Source organism: Bombina bombina, chromosome 11 (genome assembly GCF_027579735.1).
Source record: "Bombina bombina isolate aBomBom1 chromosome 11, aBomBom1.pri, whole genome shotgun sequence".
Lineage (NCBI taxonomy): Eukaryota > Metazoa > Chordata > Amphibia > Anura > Bombinatoridae > Bombina > Bombina bombina.
In genome coordinates this window covers 14,208,638-14,225,510 of record NC_069509.1, presented here as the reverse complement: position 1 = coordinate 14,225,510, position 16,873 = coordinate 14,208,638, and the positions used below count along the sequence as shown (strand labels likewise).

The 16,873-nt window shown below is 36.2% G+C and overlaps 1 protein-coding gene across 1 annotated transcript; it reads left to right on the top strand.

Annotated features, from left to right (window-relative positions):
* The first annotated feature begins 13,165 nt into the window (after window positions 1-13,165).
* On the top strand, window positions 13,166-14,110 carry LOC128642187 (taste receptor type 2 member 123-like). The gene has a single exon (XM_053694869.1). It carries the CDS (start codon window positions 13,166-13,168, stop codon window positions 14,108-14,110), a length of 945 nt encoding a protein of 314 aa, XP_053550844.1.
* The last annotated feature ends 2,763 nt before the right edge of the window (window positions 14,111-16,873 follow it).

Below are 16,873 nucleotides of genomic sequence, written 5' to 3'. Positions count from 1 at the left end.
AACTTTTGGGTAGTCATTATTTTGTGTTATTTTTCACACACATTGTACTTTAGGCATGGATTCTCAGTTCCTGTTATGTGTTACTGCCAAAAAAACCTCAATATGTGTTCAACAACATCTCCTGAGTACAGTGATACCACCCATGTATAGGTGTGTCGGGTTCTCTGGGGGCTAAAAGGCCTTAATTTTAGGAAGCGCATTCCAGTTTTTCAACTTGGAATTTTCACATCGGTCATCATGCACCCATGTCCTATTTGGGACATTTCTGAAGCTGGCCAATGGAATTTACCCCCATCAAACCATATATTTTTGAAAAGTAGACACCCTAGGGTATTTCAAATGCTGGTATTTTAACACTTTCCATGCACTAATTCAACCACCAGTCTTTGTCAAACTTTTGGGTAGTCATTATTTTGTGTTATTTTTCACACACATTGTACTTTAGGCATGGATTCTCAGTTCCTGTTATGTGTTACTGCCAAAAAAACCTCAATATGTGTTCAACAACATCTCCTGAGTACAGCGATACCACCTATGTATAGGTGTGTTGGATTCTCTGGGGGCTAGAAGGCCTTATTTTTAGGAAGCGCATTCCAGTTTTTCAACTTGGAATTTTCACATCGGTCATCATGCACCCATGTCCTATTTGGGACATTTCTGAAGCTGGTCAATGGAATTTACCCCCATCAAACCATATATTTTTGAAAAGTAGACACCCTAGGGTATTTCAAATGCTTGTATTTTAACACTTTCCATGCACTAATTCAACCACCAGTCTTTGTCAAACTTTTGGGTAGTCATTATTTTGTGTTATTTTTCACACACATTGTACTTTAGGCATGGATTCTCAGTTCCTGTTATGTGTTACTACCAAAAAAAACCTCAATATGTGTTCAACAACATCTCCTGAGTACAGTGATACCACCCATGTATAGGTGTGTCGGGTTCTCTGGGGGCTAAAAGGCCTTAATTTTAGGAAGCGCATTCCAGTTTTTCAACTTGGAATTTTCACATCGGTCATCATGCACCCATGTCCTATTTGGGACATTTCTGAAGCTGGTCAATGGAATTTACCCCCATCAAACCATATATTTTTGAAAAGTAGACACCCTAGGGTATTTCAAATGCTTGTATTTTAACACTTTCCATGCACTAATTCAACCACCAGTCTTTGTCAAACTTTTGGGTAGTCATTATTTTGTGTTATTTTTCACACACATTGTACTTTAGGCATGGATTCTCAGTTCCTGTTATGTGTTACTGCCAAAAAAAACCTCAATATGTGTTCAACAACATCTCCTGAGTACAGTGATACCACCCATGTATAGGTGTGTCGGGTTCTCTGGGGGCTAAAAGGCCTTAATTTTAGGAAGCGCATTCCAGTTTTTCAACTTGGAATTTTCACATCGGTCATCATGCACCCATGTCCTATTTGGGACATTTCTGAAGCTGGTCAATGGAATTTACCCCCATCAAACCATATATTTTTGAAAAGTAGACACCCTAGGGTATTTCAAATGCTTGTATTTTAACACTTTCCATGCACTAATTCAACCACCAGTCTTTGTCAAACTTTTGGGTAGTCATTATTTTGTGTAATTTTTCACACACATTGTACTTTAGGCATGGATTCTCAGTTCCTGTTATGTGTTACTGCCAAAAAAAACCTCAATATGTGTTCAACAACATCTCCTGAGTACAGTGATACCACCCATGTATAGGTGTGTCGGGTTCTCTGGGGGCTAAAAGGCCTTAATTTTAGGAAGCGCATTCCAGTTTTTCAACTTGGAATTTTCACATCGGTCATCATGCACCCATGTCCTATTTGGGACATTTCTGAAGCTGGTCAATGGAATTTACCCCCATCAAACCATATATTTTTGAAAAGTAGACACCCTAGGGTATTTCAAATGCTTGTATTTTAACACTTTCCATGCACTAATTCAACCACCAGTCTTTGTCAAACTTTTGGGTAGTCATTATTTTGTGTTATTTTTCACACACATTGTATTTTAGGCATGGATTCTCAGTTCCTGTTATGTGTTACTGCCAAAAAAACCCTCAATATGTGTTCAACAACATCTCCTGAGTACAGTGATACCACCCATGTATAGGTGTGTCGGGTTCTCTGGGGGCTAAAAGGCCTTAATTTTAGGAAGCGCATTCCAGTTTTTCAACTTGGAATTTTCACATCGGTCATCATGCACCCATGTCCTATTTGGGACATTTCTGAAGCTGGTCAATGGAATTTACCCCCATCAAACCATATATTTTTGAAAAGTAGACACCCTAGGGTATTTCAAATGCTTGTATTTTAACACTTTCCATGCACTAATTCAACCACCAGTCTTTGTCAAACTTTTGGGTAGTCATTATTTTGTGTTATTTTTCACACACATTGTACTTTAGGCATGGATTCTCAGTTCCTGTTATGTGTTACTGCCAAAAAAAACCTCAATATGTGTTCAACAACATCTCCTGAGTACAGTGATACCACCCATGTATAGGTGTGTCGGGTTCTCTGGGGGCTAAAAGGCCTTAATTTTAGGAAGCGCATTCCAGTTTTTCAACTTGGAATTTTCACATCGGTCATCATGCACCCATGTCCTATTTGGGACATTTCTGAAGCTGGTCAATGGAATTTACCCCCATCAAACCATATATTTTTGAAAAGTAGACACCCTAGGGTATTTCAAATGCTTGTATTTTAACACTTTCCATGCACTAATTCAACCACCAGTCTTTGTCAAACTTTTGGGTAGTCATTTTTTTGTGTTATTTTTCACACACATTGTACTTTAGGCATGGATTCTCAGTTCCTGTTATGTGTTACTGCCAAAAAACACCTCAATATGTGTTCAACAACATCTCCTGAGTACAGTGATACCACCCATGTATAGGTGTGTTGGGTTCTCTGGGGGCTAGAAGGCCTTATTTTTAGGAAGCGCATTCCAGTTTTTCAACTTGGAATTTTCACATCGGTCATCATGCACCCATGTCCTATTTGGGACATTTCTGAAGCCGGTCAATGAAATTTACCCCCATAAAACCATATATTTTTGAGAAGTAGACCCCCTAGGGTATTTGAAATGCTGGTATTTTCACACTTTCCATGAACTTATTTAACCACCAGTCTTTGTCAAACTTTTGGGTAGTCATTTTTTTGTGTTATTTTTCACACACATTGTACTTTAGGCATGGATTCTCAGTTCCTGTTATGTGTTTACTGCCAAAAAACACCTCAATATGTGTTCAACAACATCTCCTGAGTACAGTGATACCACCCATGTATAGGTGTGTTGGGTTCTCTGGGGGCTAGAAGGCCTTATTTTTAGGAAGCGCATTCCATTTTTTACACTTCCCATTTTCACATCCCATGCACCCATGTTCTATTTAAGACATTTCTGAAGCCGGCCAATGTAATTTACCCCCATAAAACCATATATTTTTGAAAAGTAGACATCCTAGGGTATTTCAAATGCAGGTGTTTTAACACTTTCCATACACTAATTCAACCACTAGTCTTTGTCAAACTATTGGGCATTCATTTCTTTGTGTTATTTTTCACATACATTGTACTTTAGACATGGATTCACAGCTCCTGTTATGTGTTACTACCAAAGAAGACACCAATATGTGGTCACCAACATCTCCTGAGTTCAGTGATACCACCTATGCATAGGTTTGGTGGCTTGTTTGGGCGGTGCAATGCCAAATGTCTGACATGTGTTTGTGATTTTTTTTCACATTTAACATATTTTCTTTGCCTATCGTCTTTTTTTGGGGGTCTTTTAACATACCCCAATTTATTTGTTTTCCATAAATGTGATTATATTTAAAAAGTTGACCCCCCAAGGTATTATACATGGAGTGGTTTGATGACTTTGATGCAACCGTTTTAGCCCAAAAAATTGGAGAAAGTATATGGTGGTAATTTTTCAATTTTCATTGTTACAGACACATTGCTTTTTTACTATGATTTAGGAGAGACTGTTGTAAGTTATTGCAAAAGAATACTTTAGGTTGTTTTCTGCAAGGCACCCTGAGTACACCTATGCCCCCCATGCATAGGTTTGCCAGGATTTTGGGAAGGTTATGTTACATGATTTTAGTTATTAAAAATGAGAGTATTTCTTCTGATAGGCCTATCTTTAGTTTGGGGCCTATCACATACCCCACTTTTATTTATTGCATTCAAAGTGTATATTTTTTAAATGTTGACACCCCAAGGTATTGTATATGGTGTGCTTTGATGCCTTTGAAGCAACCGTTTTAGCCCAAAAAATTGGAGAAAGTATATGGTGGTAATTTTTCAATTTTCATTTTTACAGACACATTGCTTTTTGACTATGATTTAGGAGAGATTGTTGTAAGTTATTGCAAAAGAATACTTCAGGTTGTTTTCTGCAAGGCACCCTGAGTACACCTATGCCCCCCATGCATAGGTTTGCCAGGATTTTGGGAAGGTTATGTTACAATTTTATGACTTGTGATTTTAGTTATTAAAAATGAGAGTATTTCTTCTGATAGGCCTATCTTTAGTTTGGGGCCTATCACATACCCCACTTTTATTTATTACATTCAAAGTGTATATTTTTTAAATGTTGACACCCCAAGGTATTGTATATGGTGTGCTTTGATGCCTTTGAAGCAACCGTTTTAGCCCAAAAAATTGGAGAAAGTATATGGTGGTAATTTTTCAATTTTCATTGTTACAGACACATTGCTTTTTTACTATGATTTAGGAGAGACTGTTGTAAGTTATTGCAAAAGAATACTTCAGGTTGTTTTCTGCAAGGCACCCTGAGTACACCTATGCCCCCCATGCATAGGTTTGCCAGGATTTTGGGAAGGTTATGTTACATGATTTTAGTTATTAAAAATGAGAGTATTTCTTCTGATAGGCCTATCTTTAGTTTGGGGCCTATCACATACCCCACTTTTATTTATTGCATTCAAAGTGTATATTTTTTAAATGTTGACACCCCAAGGTATTGTATATGGTGTGCTTTGATGCCTTTGAAGCAACCGTTTTAGCCCAAAAAATTGGAGAAAGTATATGGTGGTAATTTTTCAATTTTCATTTTTACAGACACATTGCTTTTTGACTATGATTTAGGAGAGATTGTTGTAAGTTATTGCAAAAGAATACTTCAGGTTGTTTTCTGCAAGGCACCCTGAGTACACCTATGCCCCCCATGCATAGGTTTGCCAGGATTTTGGGAAGGTTATGTTACAATTTTATGACTTGTGATTTTAGTTATTAAAAATGAGAGTATTTCTTCTGATAGGCCTATCTTTAGTTTGGGGCCTATCGCATACCCCACTTTTATTTATTGCATTCAAAGTGTATATTTTTTAAATGTTGACACCCCAAGGTATTGTATATGGTGTGCTTTGATGCCTTTGAAGCAACCGTTTTAGCCCAAAAAATTGGAGAAAGTGTATGGTGGTAATTTTTCAATTTTCATTTTTACAGACACATTGCTTTTTGACTATAATTTAGTAGAGACTGTTGTAAGTTATTACAAAAACATACTTCAGGTTGTTTTCTGCAAGGCACCCTGAGAACACCTATGTCCCCCATGCATAGGTTTGACAGGGGTTTTGGTTAAAAAAAAAACAGGCCCAATTTTAGAAAAAAATAGAGTAGTGAAATGTAAAAATCTGGCACAGTAAAAGTAAAAAAAAACAAAAAAACATCTAACTATAAACATAACCAAAAAAAATATATATATATGTAACAGCAAATGTATTTATTTTTTTAAAAATTGACCATTGTATGGTACCGCTTGAAGCAGTCCCCAATGCAGAGTGCAGGCTGTCCAGGGCAATCAGGACAGTAATATATGGTGTCCCTTCTCTTCCCCCTCTTGGTACAGACTTTTTTTGTGGTTTCTGCTTTGTGGCATTAGGGGGGATTTTAAAAATAAAATGGGTAGCCCCAACTCTGCTCTCTCCCATCACCGCCCGGGGAGCAGGTGCATCATGGTACAAAATCCCCGTAATAATCTGGAGCTGAAATTGTAAAAAAGTCTTTTTAACTCTGGGGTTTGCTTTTTTGAACAACAAAAAAGCGTTGTGGGTTGCAATCTGCATTAGGTAAATTGCAACCTTTTTGTACCAGGCCCTTGTCTTCCGCATAATTAGATAGGGCTGCAGCAGCTGATCAGCCAGATCAACCCCACCCATATGCCGGTTATAAGACTTGATGCACACTGGCTTCCTTATGATCTCAGCTCTGCCACGTACAGAAACCGCCACCGTCCTCTCTGTGTGGATGGTGGTAAAAAGGTATACATCCTTCTTGTCTCTGTACTTCAGTGCCAACAGCTCCTCTTGGCGCAGAGCTGAGGTCTCCCCCCTTCGTAGCCGGGTGCGTACAAGCTGTCCTGGGAAACCTGCGCGGTTCTTTTTAATTGTACCGCAAGCTACTGTATCAAAGCAATACAGTAGCTTGAACAAAAGGACACTTGTATAAAAATTGTCTAAGTACAAGTGATACCCTTTGTTCATTAGGGGTAATATCAGGTCCCAGACAATCTTGCCAGTGGTTCCCATATGTTCTGGGCAACCTGGAGGGTCAAGGTGGCTATCCTTTCCCTCATACACCCGGAAGGCCTGAGTATACCCAGTCTCGCTGTCACAGAGCTTATACACCTTTACCCCATATCTGGAGCGTTTGGAAGGAATATACTGCTTGAATCCCAGCCTTCCCTTATACTTCATTAGGGATTCATCAACGCATATATTCCTTCCAGGTGTATAAGCCTCTGCAAACCTGGCAGAAAAGTGGGTTATCAGGGGGCGGATTTTATACAGCCTGTCAAATTGGGGATGCTCCCTAGGGGGGCACAGGCTGTTGTCGCTGAAGTGCATGAAATGCAGAATCATTTCATACCTCTTCCTCGACATAGTCTGGGAGAAAATGGGGGTAGAGCAGATGGGGCTAGTACTCCAGTAGGAGCGAATGGAGGGTTTCTTTATGATGCCCATCAGCATAGTCAATGCCCAGAATTTTTTTAATTCTGGCACATTGATGGGGGCCCATTGCTGCTTTGCCAAATATGTTCCAGGCTTTGCAGCACGAAACTGATGGGCATATAAATTAGTTTGGGCGACAATGTTCCCCAATATATCATCGCCCAGAAACACTTCCAGAAACTGCTGGGGGCTAAAACCTGCCACATCTATATTTATGCCAGCATTTGCTGTGAAGGGTGGGATATCTGGCCTCTGGAGATGAGGCGTTACCCACTCTTCAGCAGCAATGGCAGCAACACGCCTCCTTCTGGCAGGGGGGCTAGCAGGGGGCTGGCAGGGGGGCTGGCAGGGGGGCTAGCAGCCACAGATACATCACTATCAGTTGAGACTGCATCTAGTGATGTATCTGAGCACATGGCAGGGTCAAAATTGGGGTCTGAGTCAGAAATAGAGGCATCTGACTCTGACGCAAGGATGGCATACGCCTCCTCAGCAGTGTTAATTTCGTCGACTAAAACTAGACTAAAATGACTATAAAACTAAAGAAATTCTGATGACTAAAATACGACTAAAACTAAAATGACATTTTAGTCAAAAGACTATGACTAAAACTAAATCAAAATGACATTTTAGTCAAAAGACTATGACTAAAACTAAATCAAAATGACATTTTAGTCAAAAGACTATGACTAAAACTAAATCAAAATTTGCTGACAAAAACATTTTATGCAAGGTGTTAATCAATCCCTATCCAATTACTGCTCTTTTGTAAAATTTACTAAACTTAATTTTATTAAATTTTAAGATAAATAAAGACATGTTATATACCACAACAGTTAAATCTGTTAAATCTGTATTGCATGTTCAAACCTTAATACCATAAATCAAATCAGGTTAATAAACCTTTACTCCAGGACTATATAATTTGTTTCAAAGTTCTAGAGCAGTGATAATTTCGTTGCCGAAAATGTTTCGAATCTGTGAACAATCAATTGATTCTTCCTATAGAAATAAGCATAACCCATGAGTATGGATTTAAGTTATGCTGTGCCTGTGCTAGCTGCAGAAACTTTTTGTTATGTTGAGTTACTTGATACTTGTTTTAATTATTAACAGAGAACTGTTAAAGTTTTTATATTGGGTAATATGTGCAATACAGCCAATACAGTTTACAGTTTTGTTTTTTTTATATTTTAAAGTTGCACTTCTGTATCTCCAGTAGATTTTAGTCGACTAAATCTCCAGTAGATACTAGAGATCTAGTCGACTAAAATCTACTGGAGATTCAGTCGACTAAAACTAGACTAAAACTAAAACAATTCAGATGACTAAAATACGACTAAAACTAAAATGGCATTTTAGTCAAAAGACTAAAACTAAGACTACATTGAAATTTGTCGTCAAAATTAACACTGCTCCTCAGCACTATATCTTTTCTGTGACATTTTTGTATCACAGAAAACAATTACTAAAAAAAATTAAATTAACTAAATTAATTAACTAAATTAACTAGCAAAAAAGTACAGCTATGCTACTGCCAGTGATTTATAGCGATCACTGGCAAGCTAGAGGTTAATGGCTCTGAAAATTAAATTAAATTAACTAAATTAATTAACTAAATTAACTAGCAAAAAAGTACAGCTATGCTACTGCCAGTGATTTATAGCGATCACTGGCAAGCTAGGGGTTAATGGCTCTGAAAATTAAATTAACTAAATGTTTCTGAAAAGAGCCTTTGGGTTTTTAAAAAATTACAACAACAAAATTAACCCCTAAAAAAATGCACAGACAGCAAAATGCAGCAAAAAAAAAAGTGCACCTTTGCTACTGCCAGTGATATATAGCGATCACTGGCAAGCTAGGGGTTAATGGCTCTGAAAATTAAATTAAATTAACTAAATGTTTCTGAAAAGAGCCTTTGGGTTTTTAAAAAATTACAACAACAAAATTAACCCCTAAAAAAATGCACAGACAGCAAAATGCAGCAAAAAAAAAAGTGCACCTTTGCTACTGCCAGTGATATATAGCGATCACTGGCAAGCTAGGGGTTAATGGCTCTGAAAATAAAATTAAATTAACTAAATGTTTCTGAAAAGAGCCTTTGGGTTTTTAAAAAATTACAACAACAAAATTAACCCCTAAAAAAACGCACAGACAGCAAAATGCAGCAAAAAAAAAGTGCACCTATGTTACTGCCAGTGATATATAGTGATCACTGGCAAGCTAGGGGTTAATGGCTCTGAAAAGAGCCTTTGGTTCTATATTTTTTAACAAATAAAAGAAATAAATCTCTCTCTCTGCTAAATACAGGTCTCTCTCTCTCTCCAACAAAATGGCAAGTGAGGAGAGGGAGGGAGATCCACACTGATCATAGTCAATATTTACAAATATTGACATGATCAGACAAATGGGGTATTTTATTATTATTTTTTTTTTTAGGGTGGGAGGCTCAGATTGGGTGACCCTAGCTTGCCCCTATGATGATGCAGGCTAGGGACACCCCCAGAGGCCCCATGATGCACTGGGCATCGCCATCTTGGATGCCTAGTGAAGGGGGAGGGGGGGGGGGCTATTTAGGGCTTTTTTTTTTTATTCGTTTTTTTTTTTTTTTTACTTTTTATTTTAATTTACAACTAACTAAGTGCCTCGACCCACCGAGGCACTTAGCAAACAAGCAGAGCATCGGAAGCGTGTCCGATCGCTTCCGATGCTCTGAAACACTGCCGGGCTCCACGTGGAGCGAAACCGGAAGTGATCACTCGTGGGGGAGTGATCAATCCGGTCCCGGCACTCGGGAACAGTATTGCAGGATGCCTAGACCTCAAGGCAAGCCTGCAATACTGTTAGAGCAGCTGGAAGCGATTTCGATCGCTTCCAGTGCTCTGTTAAACCGACGACGTATGCCATACGTCCTCGGTCGTTAAGTGCTTTTTTTTTGAGGACGTATGGCATACGTCGTCGGTCGTTAAGGGGTTAAAGGGACAGTCAACACCAGAATTTTTATTGTTTAAAAAGATAGATAATCCCTTTATTACCCATTCCCCAGTTTTGCATGACCAACACAGTTATAATAATACACGTTTTACCTCTGTAATTATCTTGTATCTAAGCTTCTGCAAACTGCCCCCTTATTTCAGTTCTTTTAACAGACATGCAGTTTAGCCAATCAGTGCTCACTCCTAAGTCACTTTACGTGCATGAGCTATATGAAACATGTGAACTAATGCCCTCTAGTGGTCAAAATGTATTTAGATTAGAGGCAGTCTTCAATGTCTAAGAAATTAGCATATGAACCTCCTAGTTTTAGCTTTCAACTAAGAATACCAAGAGCAAAATTGGTGATAAAAGTAAATTGGGAAGTTGTTTAAAATTGCATGCCCTATTTAAAACATGAAAGTTTTTTTGGGACTTGACTGTCCCTTTAAAGGGATACTAAGGGCAAGATTTATCAAAGTGAGAATAAGAAAATTCTCACATTTGTCGTTAAAAAAACCCTCACAAACGATATCACAATATTTATGAAAGGTTATGCACCAATAAAGTCGCAACTTTTCATATGTGCGAACAAATTGACTCATAACCATTCGCAAGTCTTAAGTATATGCGAATAAATTGTCTGGAAATGCCTAATTCTTGTATTAATCTCTATTGGCATTTTAAAATGCCTGTATATATTCGCAGTTCTCATATATTTATGAAAAGTGGTGCATGTAATATTCACTGCTTTTAATCTCGCCAATTTGTAGGTTGTGAGGAGTGAAAAATAAAGAGCGATATTGTTGTTTGCCTGGAGGGAAAATGGAAATATGTTTTTTTCTTGCTGTATCTAGGGTTAGAAATGGCCCACAACAAGGCGCAGATCCTGAATAATAATAAATATATTATAAAAAGTAAAATAATTTAAGTGCAATTGAAATAAGTGTATTAAAAAGAACGAAGATGAGCTCCAAAAAACGGGCAACCTTCCTTAATGAAAGAGACGTTCTTTTAAACAATCACTTGAACAATAAACCAATAAACCATTTACCGGTGTCTAAAATGAAGATTGATAAATAAAGTGAAAATGACATTTTTGCAAGAAAACTAGGATCAGCCATTTGCTTGACATCGCAAAAAAGTTTTGCCCCAAAAATGTCTCTAGAATTTTGATAAATACTGGCGAAATTTTATACTTCACACGAAAATAATCGCGACTGTTTAGGCGCATTTTTTCAGGGCTTAATAAATATTGCCCTAAGCCCAAAGAGCAGCAATTTTAAGCAAATTTTTAATTTACTCCTAGTATCAATTTTTCTTCATTCTCTTGCTATCTTTATTCGAAAGAGCCGTAATCTAAGCTCAGGAGCTGGACCATTTGTGGTTCAGCACCCTGGATAACGCTTGCTGATTAGTGGGCACATTTAGCCACCACTCTGAAAGCACAATCCAGGTGCTGAACCACAAATAGGCCGGCTCCTTACCTTAGATTCCTCGTTTTTCAAATAAAGATGGGAAGAGAACAAAGAAAAAATACAATAGGAATAAATTAGAAAGTTGCTTAAAATTGCTGCTCTATCTGAATCATGAAAGAAAACATTTGGGTTTAATATCCCTTTAAGGGCATTAACACACAACAGAGGGCAAAGTCTGACCAATGGGAAATGTCACATACACATATATTAATAAACACATAAGCAGCGAACGGTTAACGAGAAGAGTAGAAAATCAAATAGCTATATTTATAGTATACTTCATCTCTTCAAGCAAGATATATCCTTCACAGTATTTATTGTTAGATCCCTCCTGTAAGATCCCATAATCCCCTGGGATAAAGGCTTGAGGTCACTATACCCCTGAACGGAGTCTAGCACCCCTGTCTTGTTGCTTTGTATATATTTGCATGTAGCCACTGCTTTTTTAACATATTTTTGAATAAAGCTGTATGATTTTAGTCCAGAGCTGAATGTTATTCACTTTTTACTTTGAGTTTTCTGATTGATTGTAATCGACTCCATAGATAGCAAACCCATGAAACAAATGACTGACACATAACCAATGCCAGATAATTAAATATACACTAAACTATCTAGCTACACAAATGGCTGGGTTTAATTTCTGAACAGGGTGTATCATTGTAACTAGTATGATGTTACAATTAGGGATGGGCAAATGTGTTTATATCCGAATTCGAATGTTAGAACGAATGTTATTGTAGAAATTCGATTTACATAATAGAATGTTGATAAGAACGAATATTCTTAAAAATTCGATTTTCGAATGTTATTTACAGTTTTCGAATGTCACAATCGTATTTGAATGTCACATTCGAATTTGAATGTCACATTCGAATTCGAATGTTAAATTTGAATGTCACATTCGAATTCGAATATTACATATATAAAACACAATTGTAGACTAGAAACACTATTTCGAATGTTACATTCAAATCGAATATCACATTTGAATCGAATGTCACATTCGAATTCGAATATTACATTTATAAAACACAGTATTAGACTAGAAATACTATTTAGAATTTGAATGTCACATTCGAATCGAATATCACATTTGAATTTGAATATTACATTTATTAAACACGGTTGCAAACTAGAAATGCTATTTCGAATTCGAATGTGACATTTCGAATTCGAATATTACATTTAAAAAACACAGTATTAGACTAGAAATACTATTTCAAATTTAAATGTCACATTCAAATTTGAATATTACATTTCAAAATTGAATGGATTACATAGCTAAACATTCTATTATTCGAACGAATATTTTCGAATTTAATTGAAAAATTCGAAAACGAAAATTCGAAAATAGAATGTTAGAATGTTATATAAACATTTGAAATTCGATTCGAACAAACAAATGTATCAAAATTCGGTTTACATTTCAAATATTTAGAAACATTCGCCCATCCCTAGTTACAATAACTCATGGCAGCCCCTGTAGATATATGTAAGAGACAGGCTATTTCCTAATTGTTAAATGTGTTTGCTCTATGACTTAAAAATATCTTAATAATTTGCATTTATTCAAACTCAACAGCCAAACCTTTGGACCATTGGTTAAATGTAAATTGTGTCTCCAGAGAAGAGGCTCATAAGTAAGAAATGATTTAACTGTTTCCAATACTTTTATTTCTAAACCTTAAGAAGTCCTGTAAGAACAAAAGAGGAAAAGAACGGCTGGGATGGCTGAACAAGATATGGAGTTGCTCTACTCACTAGCTGCTGTATTTATGAGCATATTTGCTGCAGAGATCATTGCTGGAATTAGTATTAGTTTATTTATTGTTGCTGTAAATGTACAAGATTGGTATAAAGGTGAAATGCTGAATTCCTGTGATAAGATTCTTCTTGCACTGGGTGTCTCTAATTTCTTCTACCCATTACTCAGTGGTCTCATGCTCTGTCTAAGCTTGTTACAACCACAGAGCATCTCAGAAGTCTACTATCAGGTTGGCTACTTACTGACCCTCTTCACTGTCCTGTCCAGCTCATGGCTGACAGCCTTGCTCTGCTTCTTTTACTGTGTGAAGATTGTACATTTTAAAGCTGGTCTCACTCACTACATAAAGCTAAAGATTGATCTGATAGTGCCAAGGTTGATATTGGCAACAGAACTGGCATCAGCCATTGGTAGCGTTCATGTGGCATGGGACTTTACTAAGGAATATTCAGCAAACTGTACAAACATCACTGCAGAAAACAGTTCCTTAATAACATTTGTTAGCAAAAAAAATGTGATGCACATAGCAATTCCTTTGATCCCCAGCATTATCACCCCATTTCTGATTGTGATGGCATCTACAATGTGCGTTATTTGGTCTCTATTCCAGCACACACGTCATATGGCACAGAACATGACACAAGCTAGCAGGCTCAGGGTCCATCGGAGAGCAGCCTGGACTATGGTGTCACTTCTCTTCCTTTATATCATGTTCTATATGACAGAGGTATTGTTGACATTTGATGCGCTGAACGCAATCATTGTTTTGTATATTGGGACATTAATATTGATGTTTTCCTGTTCACCTCTCCAATCAATTGTTCTCCTTTTGGGGAATAGTAAATTACTACAGAAGTACCAGAAGCTACTGCAATGTATGTCATCCAAGATTAAACCTGCAGAATAAGTCATTTAATCAGTAAAATAAAATCCACCGCATCTCTTGTTTTATTTCTGTGTCAGTACAATCTGACCTTTTCTATAATTTTAGACACCAACAAACATGGAATTCAGTTTTGCTGTAGAATTGCTAATTATACATTTTGTATAGACAAACTGACAAACGGAAGCTCACAGAGATAAAAAGATGCAAGTGTAGACGTGAGACTCAACTCTCCATCCTATCCACAAATAAATAGAACATTCACAGCATCGATTACTTGAAAGTATCTTCCTTTATTAAGTCTTATTCAAGAATAAAGGGTTGTTACTTGAAAAGACCCATATTATGTCTGTGACGTTAAAAAGGAAGATACTTTCAAGACATATAGTTTTGACAGAAACCAGCCAGATCTGATCCTGTACACACTTTTTTGTATACTGTATCTGTAGGTGATTAACACTACTATGGCAATGTGTATGTAAAAAAAAGCCATTGACAATTTCAGAAACTAAATTTGTTATAAAAATGTTACATAAATTAACTATCACTATCTGAATCTACATTGTCTATCTGCAAATCTGTGCTGTTGGCATTCATATCACATTGGTGACTATATACTGTACCTTAAATAGTGATAGAGAATTCCTTTTTTCTGTTTGTTATATAAGTTTTGTTATGTTTGTGATACTGTTAAATTAAACTCCTTATTTATAACTTTCCTGGTCTTCATCAATGCTCACACTTTGAGTTTGCCAATAAAGCGGGGTTTATGCCATTTCTTTAGGGTTTTGTTCATGGTTGGCAAAATATTTCTAATATTAACTATTAAGATGCCAAATATACCCACAAAAGTGGACAGAAAACTCATCCAACTTGTTTTCTACAGGATTCAATACCAGAAGACAGAACAACATTGTAGTATATAATGTGACAACCTCCTATACTTTATACTGCTATATATGGTTTATACTGATATTTACTATACATTGGGGGAAAAAAGGTACGTTCAAAATGCAAACTGTTATTAAATATATGAAGTAATTCTATATTACTAAACTGAAAGTATGAAATGTAAAAGGAGATCTGTCTCTAAGATATTTATAATTCATTTAAAATGATTTGTTGTTTTCTAAACTTAAATCTTTGTATCTGTCTCCTAATTTAAGGGTTGATCACATTAGTGTAGAAAAGTTTAACTGAGTTATCTACAAAAATCCACAGAGACTTTAATGGTGTTTTCTGTTGTAAATCATTTGTTTTCTTAAGGATTGTGATTGGCCCATTACTAATGTAATGTGATAGGTTATTGGCCCCTTACTAATGTAATGTGATAGGTTATTGGCCCCTTACTAATGTAATGTGATAGGTTATTGGCCCCTTACTAATGTAATATGATAGGTTATTGGCCCCTTACTAATGTAATGTGATAGGTTATTGGCCCCTTACTAATGTAATATGATAGGTTATTGGCCCCTTACTAATGTAATGTGATAGGTTATTAGTATGTGATGCTGGTAATAAGAAAGTGAAGGTTGCAGGTGCTATTCAACTAATTTATATTTCAATGTCTTCCTATAGCTAATGACTTCAGAAACCTTACTCAAGTGCCAAAACTCAATCCTATAGTAAAGCCAAATAATTTATTATACTGTACTATAATATGTTATACTGTTACTCATCTCATGTTGTCAGATTACAAGATCATCAGTTTGTGAAGATAGCATTTGATTATACATAGTAACATAGTAAATCAGCAATGCAGTAACATAGTAACACAGTAACATAGTAACATAGTAACACAGTAACATAGTAACATAGTAACATAGAAACTGAGTAACAAAGCAAAACAGTAACATATTAACACAGTAACATAGTAACATAGTAACTCAGTAATGCAATATCATAGTAACTCAGTAACACAGTAACATAGTAACATAGTAACTCAGTAATGCAATATCATAGTAAATCAGTAACATAGTAACATTGTAACACAGTAACATAGTAACACAGTAACATAGGAACATAGAAACTGAGTAACAAAGCAAAACAGTAACATATTAACACAGTAACATAGTAACATAGTAACTCCGTAATGCAATATCATAGTAACTCAGTAACATAGTAACATAGTAACACAGTAACATAGTAACATAGTAACTCAGTAATGCAATATCATAGTAACTCAGTAACATAGTAACATTGTAACACAGTAACATAGTAACACAGTAACATAGTAACATAATAACTCAGTAATGCAATATCATAGTATCTCAGTAACATAGTAACATTGTAACACAGTAACATTGTAACTCAGTAATGCAATATCATAGTATCTCAGTAACATAGTAACATTGTAACACAGTAACATAGTAACTCAGTAATGCAATATCATAGTAACTCAGTAACATAGTAACATAGTAACATAGTAACACAGTAACATAGTAACATAGAAACTCAGTAACATAGCAAAATAGTAACATAGTAACACAGTAACATAGTAATATAGTAACTCAGTAATACAATAACATAGTAACTCAATAAGATAGTAGCGCAGTAACATACTAATGCATTAACATAGTAGATGAGGTTGAAAGAAGAAAAAGGTCCATTCAGTTCAACCTATATAGATACTACCTGATTTACAATAAGAAGCTGCCAATTGAACTTACATTAATACAATTAGAAGTCAACCCATTTAACACAAGAAATCATGTTCCTGAATTCTGTTTCTAGCCAGAAATGTATCTGAACAATTTTTAATGTATTTAAGGTATTGACATTCACTAC